The sequence below is a fragment of the Equus quagga genome, chromosome 13, assembly GCF_021613505.1.
Source record: "Equus quagga isolate Etosha38 chromosome 13, UCLA_HA_Equagga_1.0, whole genome shotgun sequence".
Taxonomy (NCBI): domain Eukaryota; kingdom Metazoa; phylum Chordata; class Mammalia; order Perissodactyla; family Equidae; genus Equus; species Equus quagga.
Genome location: NC_060279.1, coordinates 10,326,077 through 10,347,222, shown reverse-complemented (window position 1 = coordinate 10,347,222; position 21,146 = coordinate 10,326,077). Strand labels below are relative to the sequence as shown.

Here is a 21,146-nt window from a genome sequence, read left to right as displayed (position 1 = left end):
ACCAAGAACAAAACGGAAAGACAACCCACTGACTGGGAGAAAATATTTGTAAATCATTTATCAGACAAGGGGTTGATCTTCAAAGTATATAAAGAACTCACACAACTCAACAACAACAAAAAACAAACAACCTGATCAAAAAGTGGGCAGATGATATGAACAGACATTTTTCCAAGGAAGATATACAGATGGCCAACAGACAAATGAAAAGATGCTCAACATCACTAATTATTAGGGAAATGGAAATCAAAACTACAATAAGCTATCACCTTACACCCATCAGAATGGCTATAATTACCAACACAAAAAACAACAAATATTGGAGAGGATGTGGAGAAAAGGAACGCTCATACACTGCTGGTGGGAATGCAAACTAGAGCAGCCCCCATGAAAAACAGTACAGAGATTCCTCAAAAAATTAAAAATAGAAATACCATTTGATCCAGCTGTCCCACTATTGGGTATTTACCCAAACAACTTGAAATCAACAATCCAAAGTAACACGTGTATCCCTATGTTCTCTGCAGCACTATTCACAATACCCAAGACATGGAAATAATCCAAGTGCACATCAACTGATGACTGGACAAAGATGATGTGGTATGTATATATACAATGGAATACTAGTCAGCCATAAAAATAGACAAAATCACCCCATTTGCAACAACATGGATGGATCTGGAGGGTATTATGATAAGCGAAATCAGCCAGATGGAGAAAGACAAACACCAGATGATTTCACTCACATGTGGAATATAAACAAACACATGGACAAAGAATACTGTTCAGTGGTTACCGGGGGAGGGGGTTGGAGGGTGAGGACAGGGGATGAAGGGGAGCATTTGCGTGGTGACAGATAAGAAATATGTACAACTGAAATCTCACAATGATGTAAACTATTGTGAACTCAATAAAAAAAAATAAAAGAACTTTTTGCAGGGGTGGAGGGGTAAGAGAAAGGCATAATAGTAAAACAAGTAAGTTCTCCAGAGTACTAATTAGACTCAGTTATACGCCAGCTAAGTGCTAAATGGGTCTGTGAGTTGGCAAAACAAGAATATGAATAACTAAATAAATTTAATGTAATTATGCTTTATACTCCTCAGAGTAGAGGCATTGGCATCTGAAACAGCTGTGGTTGAAGTGTTTGGAATTCTAAACCCCCAGGATCCAACGGCTCAGCCTTCCTAACCTATTTTAAAAACCTAAGACATTTAAATTTATCTTTATTGCTACCTAAAAAACTTCCAGTGAACGGCAACAAGGGCATGGACAAATACCATATCTATTTTCCTGTTTAAATCAGATCCCTAAACACAAACTGTGAAGCATACTTTAAATATAATCTTAATATGAATCAAATAGTAAAAAAAAAAAAAAATCAAAGAAATGTGGATCTCATAAATAGTTGTGGGAAAATTATAGCATCTGGAGCTATGGCCTATTTTCTCCACCTGTTATCAACTATTTCAGAGTATGTCCAATATTTACACATTTCCTGCTCATTTCCACAATACATGATTTGTGAGTGGCAAGATCAAATTGTATTAATCCTTGTTTTTGGGAAAAACAAAACAATGCCCCAAATCTGAGGCACACTGAGGATTACAAATGTTAAGAGAAGCCTCAAAGGAAAAAAGAGGCAAATGTTTTGACATAGAAACTACCTCATTATCAATTTGTTAATTATCACATCTCTGTATGGTATAACATAATAAACATTTCCCCAGCAGAGGATTATAACACTTTAAATCAAATATTCCCACTGTGGTTCTCAATGTAGAGGTCTTTATAGGAAAAGAACACAAGATGTGATTTCATTTAAAATGAACTCCTTCCATGGTGCACATAAGGGCACACATTTTGGATCCATGGAGTAGACAAAAGCTTCTGTGTGGCCTCATTGCTAATTCAAAGAAAGCCTCTATTTGGGAGATTACATTCTTGTTTACACACAGCAACAGCCAGAAATAAAAAGCAAACATAAATAAACAAAAATAAAAAGCAAAATGAAGAAATTAAAGGTAAACTGCATTTAATACAAACACTCTATAGTTTTGCTCTAGTGTGAAAGTTATTTTCAAACAGTTAAATTCAAATCTATTACAAATAGGGAGGTCTTAGAAGAAAAAACATTAAATTTCTAGATAAACAAATTTATCATATCCCATTAAAGACATGATTTGTGAGAGGCAAGATCACATTGTATTAATCCACTCTGGGAGAGTAGATAATTGTCCATAATAGTATATAGGTAACTGAGCTGGAGTAGAGCTTAGAGTTTTCTGAGGCAAGTAGTTACCATGGTAACATCTTGTCATTGGTGGCCACCTCTCCAGCATGGGGTAGGAAGAAAATTTTAGTGTGAGAGAGGAAGATGCCGGCGCAAGACTGTTTTAGCCACCAGGGGCCCTCCTAATTTCCCTTGCTCTTATTGCCTCTGCCATCTTTGATTATTCCTCCTGCAACACATTTCAAATCTCTGTGATCCGAGTAAAACGGTAGTGATGGTGGCACTATTAGGACAGAGTGAAGCAAGACATAGAAGCTGACCATGGATGGCAAAATAGCCAATTGGCATGGTTTTGCTGCCACTAATTAACCTGAATTAACAACTGAAAATATTAAGCACTGGTCAGTATTATCTTCCAATGTCACTAAACTGTCTTTAAAATACAAGAGTTCTTGGAGAAAAGATGCTTTTTTCTTGGGTAACAACCAGCAAGTCGTTTAATGTCCTCCTTTACCATTCTCCCTGTTTGTGGAGTTCAACAACTCTTTGTACCCCTCCCCCACCCCCTTTTCTTGTGGTCTCTCAGTCCCCCTCTGTCTTCACTTTCTTTTCTACTAGTTAGATGCCATTTCGATCATATCATCCACTCTCTGGCTACTAGCCTCATCTTCCTTTTCCTGTGGTGTACTAGCATCAGCAACTAGGGTCAGTTCAGGAGAAGTGACTGTTGATATTTGCAAATTGTGTGAGCCAGTTATTAAGTCATTGGCACCTTGAAATTGGCCATGGTAGGAGTATTAACACCATGGAAACTGGCAAAAGCTACAAATCAGGGATTCTCCTTTTTCTCATCCCTCTTGTCTACCCAAGATCCAGTATATTAGTGTACCTTTGCCCTGGCCCCACTCTCCTTCCTTTACCTTGTGCTGGCAAACCTCAACTCTGGGTCAAAATAACTGTCTACTGTCTTCATGTATACATTTGAGCTGCTGAGTTTCTAGAGAAACTCACAAAACATTGTAGATTCTTGCCACTATGAATTCATAATCTCTAACAACACAGTCTAACAATTCTTTTGTGTTTTCCAAGTTGATTCTTCCCTTCTCTACAATCTCCAGCTAAAAGTTTTTCCATGTTCTTTAAACTTCTCACTCTAGTATATTCCCTTCATTCTAGAATCTGCTTAATTGAAATAACAAAAACCTTCAAGTCAAAAATTCTCTATGTCTTCCTCTCCAAACTGCACATTCTCTTTATCATCATCTATTCCTTGCTCATTCCCTCCTGTTGTAATGGAAGAAAGGTCCATTCTTTTGAGTCTAATCCCTTACCTCATTTGAGGCATGTCTCTGTTGATACATTCCCTTTTCTCTATCAAATCTTCAACTTTTCTCTTTCTGGGGGCCTTTCTGTTTTATTTGAAGACAGAGTGGTCTGGTCCCTGGATATCAACCCTCACCATTCTCTGATCTATAGTCACATTGGCCTTCACTTAGTTTCTTAAACCTACCTTACTCTTTCCCACCTCACACTGTTTGCACATGCTGTTCCTTCAGACTGGAATGCCTTACAATCTGAGTTCAAGAAAGCATTCCCTAAATCACTGAGTCAAAGTCAGGTTCCTTCACTCTTTGCTCTCATATATCCTAAGTTATCCCTTCTGAGTATTTATCTCACTTTGTAACTAAACGTTGATTATCTAATTCACATTTTCCACACAACAGTTTAAACTCCACGAGTTCAGGGAGCACATCTGCTTATGTTCAACCTTGTCTTCCCTGAGTCTAGCACAATGCCTGATATAGAGTAGGTGCTCCATAAAGAAACTCACTCAAGACTTTTCAGCATTTAAAGTCTCTTCTTTCCGATCCTCCAAAAGTCTGTCTCAGCCTCATGTCTGTTTATCTCTCTCTTGTACTTACTCTCTGGCTTGCTGGCTCTCTTCCATCCCCCATTTTCTCCTCATACTAACCTTCTTAGAAGAGTTGTTTCATCTTCCTTTCCCCATTTGCTCACCTCCCATTTATTCCTTGAATCATTGGCTTTTATACCTCATCCTCCACTGAAACTATTTTCACTAAGGCCATTAAGGACTTCTTTATTGTTAATTACCACACAATGTCCACTTTCCACTCCTTAGTACCTTACATGACCTCTAAGCATCATTGACATTTGTTCAACTTCTTCCTTCTTGAAAATGAATACTTTTCCCCTTAGCGTTCACACTTCACACTCTTCTGCGTTTCTTCCGGCCTTTTCTGTCTCACCAGCTTCTATTCCTCAGCCCATCTTTTATATGTTAATCTATCTATCCTCAACCCTTGTCTCTGGTTCCTCTATGAGAATCACCCACTCCCATGGTTTCAATACTGATGACATCCAAATGTCTACTTTTAGCTGGGATCTTACTTTACTATCCACAGCCCACTTGATATTTCTATGTACTTGGATATAAGTTCATGGATATACACCACAAACTTATCATATCCAACACTTGCTTCATTATCTTCCATCCTTGTAATTTGTTCTTCTTTGTTTGTTCCTTTTTGCAGTGTGATTTCTACCAAGGTGCCTAAGTAAGAATCCTGAGTGTCATCACGGCTCCCTTTCCCTGCCCTAATGCTCACATTTAATCAATAAGATCTGTTGATTCTATCTCTTGAATATCTCTGGAATCTGTCCACATCTCTCCATCCCATAACAAATACTCTGGTCACTTCTTACCTGGATTTCTGCAACCATCCCTAAATCAGTCTGTCACCAATATCTACTCTTACGCCTTTCAAACCCTTCTCCACACAGCAGCCAGAATCACCTTTCTAAAACATAAATCTGTCTCCTATTTAAAACCCCTCAATGCTTCCTCCCCAAGATAAAATCCAAATTGCTTACCACAGCTTACATGGCTCTGTACCAGCTGTCTGGCTCTTGCTTACCTCTCCAGTCTTCTATTTATTCCCCTCATTACCTATTCTCCAGTCACGAACTACATTCAGGTCTTGGACAACTCAATATTTTCTTGCCTCTGGGCCTCTACATACTCTCTGCATGGACCATCCTTCCCGCTGTTTCCATAACACTCCTTAACTCCTGCTAATCCTTAAGGTCTCATCTTAACTCTTACTTCCTTGAGAAGTCCTCTTGCATAGTTTCTGAGACACCATAGGCATTTATTAAATGACCTATCTTTCCTAATTCCCTTGTTTTAGTTTGATGTCAGATTTTGCAGTTTTAAGTTTGCTCAAGTTATTTTACTAATAAAATACAAATGAAATAGGCTGATTTATATTTTAGAACATTCTTTTACGAAGATCTACCAACATAATATTTTCAGTGATGTGATCAACTTTGCTATTAATGAGGTCCATTGTAAATGTGACATTTGCAACATTATTCCAAATAAAAATCAACTTAAAAAAAAAAAAGACTTGCTTCTCAGTCTTTGGAGAGTAATTCTCAGGAAAGGTTTACATGTCCATAGAACTAAGGTATATATAGATACCCTAACTTATACTACAGATGTTTTACTCTTCTAGTTCATCTTTTTATTTTTATCAGAGCAATGCCAGCTAAATGAATTCCATTATGTTTAAAGACTCAAATTTTTAATATTTCATCATCTACATACATAGCACCTATTTGAACCATATGTGGCATGAAATATTGAATTAAGTCATAGACAATGTCTAAAATATGACAGTTTTTGACCAACAAGAATGGCAATTTCATCAATTCAACCTAATACGATGTAAACAGTATTAAATAAAATTATGTAGAAAAACAGGCAATCAGACCAAGAATAATTATAAAGGTTATGTCTATATGTATTTGAATATATATAGTATGCCATTCATAAATTCTTAGGCTCTATAGAAATATCAATTTGCTTAACACGCTTAAGATTGTCTCATCGTACAGAGACTAATTTTTTTTTGAGTCACTGAATTCCCTTTAAGAATCCAATGAAAGCTCTACGTTGTCTCACCAGGAATAATAAAATGCTCATGTGCTTATATAAAGAAATTAAAATTTCTATTGATTCAGAGTGCATGAAGCCAAGGTTCAAGTTTAAGAAGCTCTGCAATAGCAGAATTTTTAACTATAAGGTAAAAAGTTTAAATAACGATATTCAACAAAAGCTGATTCCCTGGGAAAGTGTAGGATATTCATATAGTAAGTAACCAAATGACTTTTCAAAGTCAAGTCCGACGGATCAACATATTTTCTAATTTTAGCCTGGCTGAAACCATAGGAGCAGAGGGGATATTGGAATAATTTTAAATAATGTTAGTTAAATTAGAAAAAGTAAACATCAAAGGATACTTCTGATATTTAATATTACACAGGTTTTAGAAAAATAAAGTTATTTATCCAATCCAATGTGGTTTATTAATACAGCCTGTTGGTACACTCACAGAAATAAACCACGTAGAGAGCTAAGTTATATTTTACCTGCAACTGTTCCATCTATTTTAGAACCAGTCAGTTCACTGAAATCACCGAACACTTAGTTTCTTAAAGTTAGAGGAAAGTAATTCATTTTGTTGGGTAATTAAGTGAGAAAATGTCCATCCAAAGATACAAACACACACAAATATTAACTTTGAAAATAATTAAAATGCAAAAAAAAAGTCTTACTACTTTTGACAGAAATTCTATCTTTAATCTTAAACTAGCTGTAGATAAGAGGTTGTGAGTTCAACTTTTTTGCCTATTCCATGCCTGCAGCCACCCCTGTCTGTGAGTGCTTTGTCTGACACACAGTCTTGGTCCCTGAGTCCAGGATTTCCTAAAATTTCCAGTTGCAGCATATATTGCTGTAATGATGGCATGCTGACTCACATCCTTGCCACATTCCCACTTCCATTATTCAGTGTAACACCTCACTCTCCATAACCTCTCACAGGGTGCCGTGTAACAGGGTGCGGAAGGGGGAGGTGGTGTGAACAGTGGCATAGGCCTTAGTGTTTTTTCAAAACTGCAAGTATTATGAAACCAATTTAGTGGGTTGTGACTAGTTTTTCAGTTTGAGGAATTTTCTTGCAGGGAGAGGAGAGGTTTAAAATGAAACAGAATACAATACAGTAGAAAAGAAAACATCAGAGTGCATCATACATTGTAAGGGTAAGCATCTCTTCAGATATATATATATATGTGTATGTATGTATGCATGGTCAAGGTCTTGATATAAATTATTTTAAAAGGTAGGTCTTGGTTTAAAAACAATTTTAAACCTTTAGGATGGAGACCTACATTCTAGTCCCACCACAATCTGCGAATACTGTAGTGCTTATGTCTTCCTTTTCTCAATTGCATCTCACATCTGTCTCACAATCATGTTATAAATTAAAATGGTGTCCTGTGATACAAATCAATACACAAAAATCTGTTGTGTTTCGGTACACTAATAACAAACTATCAGAAAGAGAAATTAAGAAAACAGTCTCATTTAAAATTGCATCAAAAGGAATAAAATACCTTGGAATAAATTTAACCAAAGAGGTGAAAGATCTGTATGCTAAGAACAAGGCATTAATGAACGAAATTGAAGAAGACACAAATAAATGGAAAGATATTCCATGTTCATAGTTGGAAGAATTAATATTGTTAAAATGTCTACTACCCATAGCCATCTACAGATTCAATGCAAACTCCATCAAAATTCCAATGGCATTTTTCACAGAAATGGAGCAAGTAATCCTAAAATTTGTATGGAACCACAAAAGGCCTCGAATAGCTGAGCAAGCTTTAAAAAAAAAACCCCAAAAACCCAAAGCTGGAAGCATCACACTCCCTGATTTCAAACTATATTACAAAACTACAGTAATCAAAACAGTATGGTAGGGCTACAAAAACAGACACACAAATCAATGGAACAGAAAAGAGAGCCCAGAAATAAACCCATGCATATATGGTCAATTAATTTATGACAAAGGAACCAAGAAAATACGATGGGGAAAGGATAGTGTCTTCAATAAATGGTGTTGGGAAAACTAGATAGCAACATGCAAAAGAATGAAAGTGGACTACTATCTTACACCATACACAAAAATTAACTCAAAATAGATTAAACACTTGAACGTACGACCGGAAACCATAAAACTCCTAAAAGAAAACATAGGTGGTAAGTTCCCTAACATCGGTCTTGGTGATGACTTTGTGGATTTGACACCAAAAGCAAAGGCAACAAAAGAAAAAATAAACAAGTGGGATTACATCAAACTAAAAAGCTTCTGCAAAGCAAAGGAAACCATCAACAAAATGAAAAGGCAACCTACTGAATGGGAGAAGATATTGGCAAATCATATATCTGATACGGGGTTAATGTCCAAAATACATAAAGAACTCATACAACTCAACAGCAAACAAACAAACAATTTGATTTTAAAATGGGCAGAGGATCTGAATAAAAATTTTTCCAAAGAAGATATACAGATGGGCAGGAGGTACATGAAAACGTATTCAACATCACTTACCACACAGGGAAATGTAAACCAAAACCACAATAAGATATCACCTCAAACCTGTTAGAGTGGCTATTATCAAACCAAGAAGAAATAACAAATGTCGGCAAGGATGTAGAGAAATGGGAACCCTTGTGTACTACTGGTGGGAATATAAATTGGTGCAGCCACTATGGAAAATAATATGGAAGTTCCTTAAAAAATTAAAAATAGAACTACCCTATGATCCAGCAGTTCCAGTTCTGGGTATTTATCCAAAGAAAACAAAAACACTAACTCAAAAAAATATATGCACCCCTATGTTCAATGCAGCATTATGTTCAATAGCTAAGACATGGAAACAACTTAAATGTCCATCAATGGATGAAGAAAATGTGGTACATACATGCAATGGAATATTATTCAGCTATGAAAGAGGATGAAATCTTGCCATTTGTGACAACGTAGATGGACCTTGAGGGTGTTATGCTAAGTGAAATAGGTCAGACAGAAAAATATAAATACCATATGACCCTACTTATATGTGAAATCTAAAAGGATAAAAAACAAACAAAATGAGCTTATGGATATAGAGAACAGATTGGTAGCTGCCTGACACTGGGGGTGGTGGGAGGTAAGTGAAATGGGTGAAGAGGGTCAAAAGGTACAAATTTCCAGTTATAAAATGAAGAACTCATAGGGATGTAATATACAGCATGGTGACTATAGTTAACACTGTATCACATATTTGAACTTAGCTAGCAGTGGATCTTAAAAGTGCTCACTGCAGGAAGAAAAATTTTTTTAACTATATATGGTGATAGATGTTAACAGGACTTAGTTTGGTGATCATTTTGCAATATATACAAATACCGAATAATTACATTGTACACCTGAAACTAACAATATTATGTCACTTATATCTTTAAAAAAAAGGCGTCCTGTGGGTACTGTTCAAATATCTAAGAAAAAGGTGCACTCCTTAGATAATGCAGGAAAAAAAAACCCTCTAAAAATTCAAAAGAAAAAAACAAAATAACAACCCCATTATTACTTTTTAAACCATATTCATATCTATCTGTACATGTCCAAATAAATCACTCTGGCTGCACACAGCACTTTCATTCTAGGAACAGTCCATTCAGATCATATTTTGAACTTGTATTCTAACATTTTCTGTTTCTGTGTCTCTCAGATCCACTGTTTCTGGCTTGACAATTGTTAACCATCTCCATCCTCTGAGGAACTTCATAAATAATACTGGGGAAAAAATCTTTCGAGCCAGGCCTGATGGCCTAGTGGTTAAAGTTCAGAACTCTCACTGCTTTGGTGGCCCGGATTTGGTTCCTGGTCACAGAACCACACCACTCATCTGTGAGTTGCCATGCTGTGGCAGCAGCTCACATAAAAGAACTAAGGACTTACAACTATGATGTGCAACCTTGCACTGGGGCTTTGGAGAGGGAAAAAAAAAAGAGGAAGGTTGGCAACTGATGTTAGCTCAGGGCGAATCTTAAAAGAAAAAGAAAACTTTCCCTATCCCTATAAATTTCTCATTTTTGGATCATTTTTCTGGGTTTTTCATTCTCAATGATTTGCCACTGTGAGTAGATTTCCCTCAAAAACATTTAACTTTCTACCTTCCCAGTACCTTTTAACTCTCTACTGTTTTATTCTTAGAAATGAATGTTTCATTTCAACAGATTCCTAAAGCACTGCCCCAGTTTACAGTACCTTTTTCTGACAGCTCTGGAACAATCAGCTGACTGAAGCCTACCTTTCAAACTTACCACCCACAAAATTCAATCAAAGCCACCATGACCACTGGAATGTGTTTTCAAAGTCCACAGACAAATGTGGCTTATGCTTAGTCATCTGGCCCAGCCAAACGAAATAATCAGTCCTGAAGGATTTAAAAGTTTGCTTTTCAGGAAGAAGACTTCAGATATCTACCTTTCTTACTATCTTTGAAAAACGATCTCTTTGAATATAGAATTCATTTGAAAGACAATATAATTTTTTCTGCTCAGCTATTTACTTTCAGCATTGAATTGAACATTTTAACATTTGGAATTTAGTTTAAAATAAGTAACAATATTATTATATATTACATATAATATATAATTAATAATAAACAAGATAAGTTAAAATTGAAAATATAAGTGTTACCCAAAAAAAGTGTTACAGTGGGTACGGTCTTAAATGCAGTCTATGTCAAAGTACATTTTAAGTGATGAACTTAAGAACTCGATGGTGACTCTATCTTCTAATTGCTCAGTCCAAAATCTGTGGAACCATCTTGACTCCCCTTTTCCTCTCACATCCATGTTTAATATATCATTAAATCCTGTTGGTTCTCTTTCAAAGTATACCCAGGTCCAACCACCTCCACGTCTATGCCCTCTGTTATCACCCAGGTTCAATTCAGCATCATTTCTCCACAGGATTACTGCAAAACCCCCTGTCTGCTCTCCTTCCACTCTTACCTTCCTATAGTTTGTTCTCAACATCGTAGGCATTGTGGTCCCCTAAAACTTCACTCTTTCACTCAAAACCCTGCAAGGGCTACCCACTTCACTCAAAGTAAAGCCTAAACTCTTATAATGGCCTACATTTTCTGTCTTCTTGTGAGCTCTCTAACTTCCTCTCCCATTACTCTCATTTCATTCACTTTACTCCAGCTACACTGCCCTTTTGCTGGTCCTCAAACCCAATCAGGCATGAGCCAGCCTCAGGGCCTTTGAACTAGCAGTTGCCCCTGCTGGAATGCTCTTCCCCTAGACACCTCCATGACTAACCCATCTCCTTCACCTTCTCAATGAGGTCTACTTTGACTATCTAATAATAATTGTAATTTTTCCGCTCCTCACCAATCCAATCTTGCTTACTTTGTCCTACTTTTCCTTTTTTCATAGCTATTTATCACCATCTAACATATGAAATATATTCTTTATTATGTTTATGGTCTGTTTCCTTCTGCAAGAATGTCAGATCCATAAGACCTGGGATCTCCGTGTGTTTGTTCAGAGAATAAATTTATATTTATGTCATGGATAGGTAAGAAGATTCCCTAGTATATTCCAGAGGTTCAAGAATTAACATCAGTAAATTGGTCCCAAACTTTTTAAAAACGTGCTCTCTCACCTTGATACCACAACTTTCTGGATAGAGATTTTTATTTCAAGTTATTTTATAAAATTTGTTGTTTTTTTTTTAAACAATCGAACCAGTTGTTTTGGCAGTTTATAGACATACAATGAGACATTCAGGTGGCTCCTTTTAGGCATGTGGGTTTTTTGTGTGTGTGTGAGAAAGATTGGCCCTGAGCTAACATCCTTGCCAATCTTCGACTTTTTCTCCCCAAAGCCCCAGTACATAGTAGTGTATCCTAGCTGTAGGTCATTCTACTTCTTCTACATGGGATGCTGCCACAGCATGGTTTGATGAGCAGTGTGCAGGTCCGCACCCAGGATCCAAATCAGCATACCCTGGGCCACCAAAGCAGAGCACGTGAACTCAACCACTTAGTCAAGGGGCCCGACCCCAAAATTTGTTTAGTTTTATCAGATATATGGTAAAGAGCAATATATCCACAGACATTTGGCAGGTGTGAGATGGGAATGGGCAGATCAAGATTCAGAAGCTTTCCAAGTGCCTCAGAGAAAGGAAAGCACTGCCTAAGCAGTCTGATTTCTTGCTTTGTCCTAAATAGTCTTAAGACAGATGGCAAAAGCTAAAGACTAAGTCTGCTGCCATGGAAACCACTATCACAGCAGCCCATTCTAGAGCCCCACCTATAAAATAAATGTTTGTCTTCCTATTGTTACAATCTGAACATGCCAACTTTCACTCTGAATCCTACTAGAAGGTACAGCTACTACATACATACCAGCCTGACACAAAAGTCTGGGAGAGATGAGTTCATACACAATATTATCTTAAACATAGTCAAAATCCAGCAACACATAGCTAAATGATTTTACATAATTTGCCATGTTATTCTGCATTCAAGTTCTACCTTTATTATAAATAAGTTCATGTATCTTACCTTAATATTGCAAGCCTGCTCCATCAATCTTCTTGCATTTTCCTCTGCTCTGTATCTCTTCGGAAGCTGAACTCTGAAGAACTTTAAAGCACCTTCAAAATCAGCCTGCAGAAGATCTTCCTTTGAGGTCTGCAAAATAATCACCAAGAATCATGATTACATTTTAGTCTGCATTCGGGACAAATACACTGAAAAAAGAATTTGTATTTTCCTGAATGTACTTTTATAGCTAAGATCTAGGTTAGTTCCAAAAATTTTTAGGAAGAGATTTCTAACCTCTTCACTATAAGCTGAAATAAGTCACTACAAATCCTAGGAGCAGCCTAAGAATTAATTAACAGGCTAACGTATTTAATTTATATTACCTGCATATTAGAATGGTGGACCCTTGAAAAGCTAACCAGTTACAGCTCTGAGAAAAAGAAAAATAAATGCCAGAAAAGGAAAAAAAACCTTAACTCTGGGACTAATCTGTGACTTTATAGCTTGATGGGGCATTTTTAGGACACTATTACAAAGCTGGCTGAAGACACAGACAATGCAATCAAAGTACATCAGAATAATAAACACCTAATGGGAGGATGACTTTTCAACTAATGACAGCAGCAGCTCAAGTGAAGAAAATAACAAATTGATCCCACACCTTAAAGAATGCTATGAAAAAGGAAATGAACTTTTATGAACTTTTTATGAAAACCAGTGTTTGCAAATTTACTTCTTTGAGAAATAGCAACCACTGAGAAATAAATATACGCATGCAAAGAAAAAAGACTGGAAAGAAATAAAATGTTTCTTTGGATAGTGGAATCATGTTTTGTTTTGTTTTGAGGAAGATTAGCCCTGAACTAACTACTACCAGTCCTCCTCTTTTTTTTGCTAAGGAAGCCTGGCCCTGAGCTAACATCCGTGCCCATCTTCCTCTACTTTATATGTGGGACACCTACCACAGCATGGCGTGCCAAGCGGTGCCATGTCTGCACCCGGGATCCGAACCGACAGACCCCGGGCTGCTGAGAAGCAGAACGTGCGAACTTAACCGCTGCACTACCGGGCCAGCTCCTCCAATCTCATCTTGAATCACATCTCTCTCATTATTCTCAAGCTCAAGGCACACTGGCCTTTTTTCTGTTTTTTGTACATACCAAGTTCATTCCTTACTGAAGGCTACCACCCTTGCTGTTCCCTCTGCCTGCAATATCGTTCTCCCATATCTGCACGAGAATAGCAACTTCTGGTGATCTAGAGTTAAGTTCAAACGTAAGATCTGAGTGAGTCCTTTTCTGAGTACTTAATTCTTCCCCTAGCTCATCAAATAATTTTCCACCAAGTCATTTTCCAGTTTTATATCTGTTTTCCTCCTAAGGAAAGGGGCCTTGTCTGTCTTGTTCATTACTGTATCCACAGTGACAAGACTAATCTCCAGAATACAGGAGGTACTCAATTAAAATTTACTGAATGAATGAATTCTATTTTCATCTCTTTCACTATATATATAATTTTATATTATTTAAATATATGTATATATAAAATTATTTTCCTCCCTTCTCCCTTCCCCTTCAAACAGGAACATGTTAAATAAAATAATATATTAATTCATATACCAGGCATTTCGACAGCGGAACTAAGTTGGCTCAGCTTTAGATCTACTAATTGGTAATCAGAAAATAGAGCTAGGCTAACAGTGGCAGTGAAAAAACAAGCTTTAGTACATCTCAGATTTATTTCCTCCCTCACGGATACTTAGACATGACCGCAATGAGTGGTAGTGAGAATGTTTAGCATGATCCAGTGCTATCAACTCACCTTAACTTAGTTGGAAAAGGCAGCTACTGCAAACAATTTCAGCCTAAAAGAGGGCCTCTCCAACTAAAATGTCAACTGCGGAATTATTGGGAAAGCATCTAACTACCAGTTATACCAGACATCCTACATCCCTGGTCTTCCTTTTTCATTTGCAATACTGGTTCTGATGACTTGCTGTTTGGTCACTGTTGGGACAATTCAAGACGGGCTGCTTACAGAGTTTGCAGGGAAACAGGATTAGCAGCTTTCCTCACTACTCAAAGCCTCTGAGGGCACCTTCTATTTTCAGTGCAACTAACCTGTAGTTACCTGATAACAGATGCCCCAAAATTGTGGGAAGCAATCTCTTGCATGCAGGTAGCAGCACAGTTACCTAATTTTCTAATACTGCCAAGGCCTAATTTCAAATCTAGCCTCTGAGTTCATACAGAAGCAGAAAGATTAGGATTAAAGGTGAGGAATCATATATCCTGTGACATTTGGCCTCTGGTCTGGCCATGGTCTGGCCATGTAGACAGAGATGTCATCTGGAGGAGGCTATAGTTGCAGGGGAGGTGCAGCAAGGAGCTCCCCAGCTGTGTGGGGCTGAAGCCCAACTCAGGTTGAGTGTCTGGAAACCAGAATTCAGAGCACCCTGTGACTGTCCTTTCCAGGACACTGTTGGTGATAATGATGCTCCAGATGGCATGCCTTGCTCAACTCAGTTAAGCCCAAAAAAGAGGAGCTCTAACAACCATGGAGCAAGGAGGCTCAGGCAGACAAAAGTGTGGAAAGTGCGTCCTATTCAACCCTCTAAGCTCAGCCTCTAGAAAGTACTGGGCAATTGAAGGTACTCACACAAGGTTGCAAAGGACAGAATAGATTTATTCCAATTCCAACTCTGGCTAACTCATGGTGTTACGTAAGTCTCCACTGTTCTCCTACTCAAAAAATGGGAATATCTTCAACCTCAAATATTTGAGAATGAAACAAGTTAAGGCATATGAGTGCATTTTGTGAAACCCAAAACAAATACAAGGGATTATAGTTTGGAAAGCTGTCTCTGTATCGCTCAAATATGCTCAGATATTGATACTTCAGTAGCTAAAAACAGTATCCTGCTCTCACTGACATTTTTAATTCCATAAAGCAGGCAGTCTAAGTTGTAAGAACTTATATTTTTCTCATGGACTGAAATAAAGCTAATTTCGTAGTGAATGAAAAAATATGCCAGCAGACAACCCCACGGGGGAAAAATATGTCAGTAAGCAAAAAACATATTAACAAAAACATTGCTTGCCAGTGTTCTCGATGACAACCTGCAGTCCTCCTTTGATTCTGATAAGCTTTTCCCTCCAATTTTCTATATTCCATAATCATTATGGTAGAGACTTCCATAATTATTCAGTGTCACTTCAAATGTCATTGTATGCCATAAGCAGATTATAAATTTAGAGGGTTAACTCTCTGTTTTCTGACAACTGTATCTAACAGGTTTTTCCCTCTACAATTGAGGAATAAATACCTCTTGCTCTGCAAAGATTTAGATGACTTATTAAGAATTTATCACAAAATTGTTTTTTTCAAAATACTTTTTAAAAATCATAATTTGTATACATATGTGTATGTATATCTACATAGTGGGGCCATACATTTTTTATTGATTACATATTCACTGCTCCAAAAAACAATTTTTTTAAAAGCCTGAGATGTCTCACCACCCAGAGATAAATGTAATTAATATTTTATTACATTGCTTATAGTCCTTTTTCCCCTATCCCTACACATACATCTCACGAATATTTAACAAAATTTGAAAAATACTATTATTTTGTTAAACATATGCTTCACAAATGTCAAGCATTAATGTGATAATATTAGTTCAAAATATAAGTAGCAATATTTTCTATAGAACTAAAACATGGCTTCAATCACATATACTAATTACTAATGAGTTGGCTATGGAGATGTTAACTTAGTTAATGGTTATGATTAAGTTTAGAGTTGTATGAATGCTAATCCTCTACCCTGACAACAAAGAGAAGCTTAACATATGATCTTGTGATAAGACCCAAGCTTGAAAAATACATCCCTAAAAGGCAGACTAACATTTCAAGAACCAGATCAAGTACCCAAAAGAGGTTGTGCTGGCTTCTGGGTATCATTATCCATCTGTGTTCACTACACAGAAGCCCATCAGGTTAGAAGAACTGATTTAAACTGGAAAGGCTATTCTTCAACTGGGAAATTCTTACACTTTTTCTATATTGCCTTCAGAACAATTATGAGGGAAAAATAAAATAATGAGAATGCAATTACTTTCCCGACATTATTATATTAATCAACATTAGCCAGAAGATAATACAGACAAGAATTAGGAAATTTTAAATAAGCAAAGATATGATTTCTTCCTTCGTAAAATAAAGGAAAGAACTCTGCCAGCTTTTCAGTAAGAATAAATGATAACTTTTAAAAATTAGTGGCTCTATTAACAGTCATCTTTTGCTCCCCAAACTTTCTGTCAAATCTTTTTAAGTGATTAGATGAAACATGTTTACCCTTTACATCTTCAAAAGTAACAGCATTTCTTCCTTCATTTGAATAGAATTATATGAAAAGATTACCTGGACAATTAAAAACATTTAAATAAGTCCTACTTCTATTTCCTTTCAAGTAGGGAGAAAGAGATATCCAGAGGGAAAAGGTAAGTAGGAAATTAATGTAATATCCTTGCCACTTGCCCTAGTAAATGAATTAAGCAAATTGCCAGGCACACAATAGACACCAATATAAGTCTGTTCCATGAATTCATAAAGGCTCCACTTCAAGCATACCCAGTATTAAAAAGCCAAAATTTGTAAAATGCAAATTAGAAAGTGGATTTAGGACTTTTTGATATAAAAGTTGACTTTTATATTTTAGGGGGCATCAGAAGTACACATGGCAACTTTTATATTTGGGTCTTTAACTTCTTTTAAGAGTTGTGCAACCTTTCTTCAATAAGCAATCCCTGTAGCAGTTAACAACAGAGATAAAAACGGGAGACATACTTTCTCCTCTTCTCTTTCATTCCCTTAAAATGAAAACTAATTTTTTAAGAAAGTGTTCAAATTAAAAAAAAAAAAAACCCACAAGACTAGGATACAATTTGACAGCATAAGAAATTTTATCCAAATTAAACTTTAAGGGGCTGGCCCCATGGCTGAGTGGTGAAGTTCCCACACTCTGCTTCAGTTCAGATTGTGGGGCTTGCTGGTTCAGATCCTGGGCGACGACCTACACACCGCTCATCAAGTCATGCTGTGGCAGCATCCCACATAGAAGAACTAGAATGACTTACAACTAGAATATACAACTATGAACTGGGGCTTTGGGGAGAAAAAAAAAAAAGAAGACTGGCAACACATGTTAGCTCAGGGCCAATCTTCCTCACCAAAAAAAAGCATACCTTAAAAAAAAAACAACTTTAAAATGGCTACTGAAGGGACAGCTGGAGCACTTGCCTGTATATATCAACCCTCCTTGGCCTGAGAGTCCTTTGGATCCACCGTACAGAGTACCCAGAGTATCAGTATTGAAACTAGCCAATACTGACATTAAGATATAATGATCTGATAATAACTTCCCATATCATATAACAGCAAAAAGAGACAATCTAGAGGGGAAAGGGAGATTTTGAACATGAGCAGAGTAAACGTTTTTCTCTTTCTCCAAATTTCATATACTTACAGAGTATGGACTCTGGCTATGTGCCACTGCTGATACCATTTTGAGTGTGTTTTTCCCACTGAAAAATTCATTGCAAGAGGATCACATTTTAAAGTGATTTTTTAAAAAGGAAGTAGGGTGGGTGGAAATGAACAGTTCTAACATTTGAATGTTAGCTCTAGATGCTTCTATTCCAAACCTCTCACTATTCTTGGATGATAAATCTTCAAGGGCCTCTGATAAGCAGCAAATTCTAGGTTTGATAATTTTAAGGGATTATTTGAAAAAAAAATCTAGGCATTGTTCTCTTTCTCACCTTCACTATTTTCACCAGAAATAGCTTTTACTTCCTTTAGTTATAGTGTCTAAAAGGATTTCTATTCAGTTGAGAAATATTTTTGGAGGTCTTAGAACCATTTGGAAGCACAGGCTTTAGAAGAAGGAATCATTACTTAGCTGGTGTCTAGGATACCTGTTTCTCTTGCTTTGGTATTTTAATTTCACCCAAGAAACGTGTACTTAGTGACTGTGCACACAGAATTTATGCCTTGTGGTAATATCTAATAGGAAGTACTTATACCTGATGTATTAAAGGGAGATTGTTGTTTACTAGGTGTACCTTTGCAGGACAATAAGCAAAAACTCCAAATGTACTTGACGTTCTAGTAGTTTGATGGTTCCTCTGCAAATCAGGGAACAATAAATGATGCTCAAAGTCCAAACCCACAACACTATCTTAGTAAATCTTCATTTATATCAGTTCAGTAAGAAAATTAACTCGTGTTATGTGAAAAAAAAAACTAATGAGATCTTTAAAGTAAAATAAGGTATTTGTATGTGTTTAACCCACAGGCATTCATATTTAAAACATGATTAAAAAGCTGAACTTCAGTGCATGCCCTCTTGACGGGTAATGGAAAGGCTGCAATATTGCATGTGGCAGGATTCCTCTTAAGACCACCCTGTGCAGATTAGCCATCGATCCCACATCATTAGCCAGTCCAATAACACAAGGCTGAACAACTGTACTTCCCCCTGATACACGTGCTAAACTCTGGGCCGTAATTCACTGGATAGCTGATCCCAATTCACAGCCATATTGCTAATTAAAGGGCATATGATTTCCCCAAATGTAGAGTACTCTAATTCTATCAATACTCTTTTAAGTATGACACTGCATAACAAAGCCAGAGATTTCCAAACGGCCCTATAGAAAATCCGCACTTTTCACATGTAATCCAAGTGGCACTGTTACCTAGACTCTGAATGTTAGAGCCCAAAACAACCTGAGGGATGTACTACCTCAGATACTTAACGGGGCAACCAAGCAGAATTTGTATAGTTGCAACATAAATATCCATATATGACCTCCTAAGATGTGAAGCTTATGAACCCAACTCCCTGTGGGTTTTACTGTTGATAATTTGTTTTGAACTACAGGCAGTTTAAATTTATCCCTAAAGCAGATTTTAGTATAAGAGATTTTCTTATTTATCAATTTACGTTTTCTTTTAAAACACTGAAAATGTAAATGCCAAAGAAAGGCAGCACAGGATTACTGGAAAGTTATGAGTGCAAGCCCTTGAGACATCACATTAGGCAGTCTTTAAGAATATGGCAAGATATTAGACCAAAACTGATTCCTCAGAGAGGCACAGAATTTGTTGAAATGTATTTTAGCACTTCTTAGTGTCAAAGCTGCTAAAATAAAATGCTTTTTATTTCACTTAAAAAAAAACTCCTTTCTAATAGAATCATGAATATTCAGTTTTCTCTTTTATTAAGAAAAAAATGTGATTCAGGGAAATAAAATTCAAGTGAGCACAGATGACCTCACCTGGGCATTAAAACGTATGTATTGGCCTCTTTTTCTTTCCTTCTTAAATGACAAAGGAACTTTAGTTCTCAAAAATATCGTCCCCATCCCAATAATTATATGCTGGTCATTGCATCTAACTTCATCTTGCAGCTATAAACAGACTTTCTTCAGGGTGAGAAATCCCTTATGTACATGGCTTCCTAACATGTCTGTAATGATTATACTTTGCATGCAAAGACATACATGAAGACTGAACTTGTAATTATAAAGATAAGTGTAAACAGAGATGAACTGCACTGGAGGGAGATACATGAGAAAAAAAGAGTTAAATTCAGTCAAGTCAATATTGTACTTTTGAAAAGACTCAAATATGAGAGAATCATAATGAGGGAACAGTCTGGAATGGATTAAACTCCATTGTATAAAATAGACAAAGCTAAATTATTCTTGTTTGATTACCAAATAATGGTATAGGACTACTGTAGACCAATTACATTATAGAACAGTTGCTAGGTATAGTTCTCAAACCACTAAAAGGAAACCCTGCCCCAGCGATTGTGGGTATTTAATTTTAACCCTTGGTAGGAAGTGAGGAAGGGTGATTTTTCTCTTGTTCAGGAAATCAAAACAAGCAAGCCAGACTTCCCAGATTTACAGCACAGAGCCAGCAGCTTTAAGCTATTTCACAGATGCACAGTTCGAACATTCCAGGAGAAAAATCTATAATTTCCTACCCAAGGATTTTTAGGGGGTAAAATTCTCTATCAAAAAACAAATCAAACTGGCAATCAAATGGAGAGGTTAGAAAGCAAACCACACGTAGTCTAGATAAGTAGCAATAATGCCTGTTGTAAAATTTAACCCTTTGGAGACATAAATAACAGAATGCCTACATCAAGCACTTGGGTATTCTGTTTTATTGCTGAGCCTAGCCAGCAAGAAAACCATTTGGGTTTTTTGTTTTTTGTTTGCTGCCACAGAGATAATGCCACTAATGTAGCCCTGGGCTCTGAGAAAAGAGCCATATCTCCTCTAGCCAATTAAGGAGTGGCGTGGACCAGGCTCGAATAGAGCCCCACAGCCGTGGCTGCTCAGCACTTCCTTCTCAGTAGA

At 36.8% G+C, this 21,146-nt stretch overlaps 1 protein-coding gene across 2 annotated transcripts in view; it reads right to left on the bottom strand.

The window, feature by feature from the left end:
• RABGAP1L (RAB GTPase activating protein 1 like) overlaps positions 1–21,146 on the bottom strand; it is a 666,720-nt gene that overhangs the window by 133,438 nt on the left and 512,136 nt on the right. For both annotated transcript variants that reach the window (XM_046680643.1, XM_046680642.1), the window contains exon 19: positions 12,725–12,853. In XM_046680643.1, the coding sequence (XP_046536599.1) occupies positions 12,725–12,853 (129 nt within the window). The remainder of the gene's footprint in view (positions 1–12,724; positions 12,854–21,146) is intronic.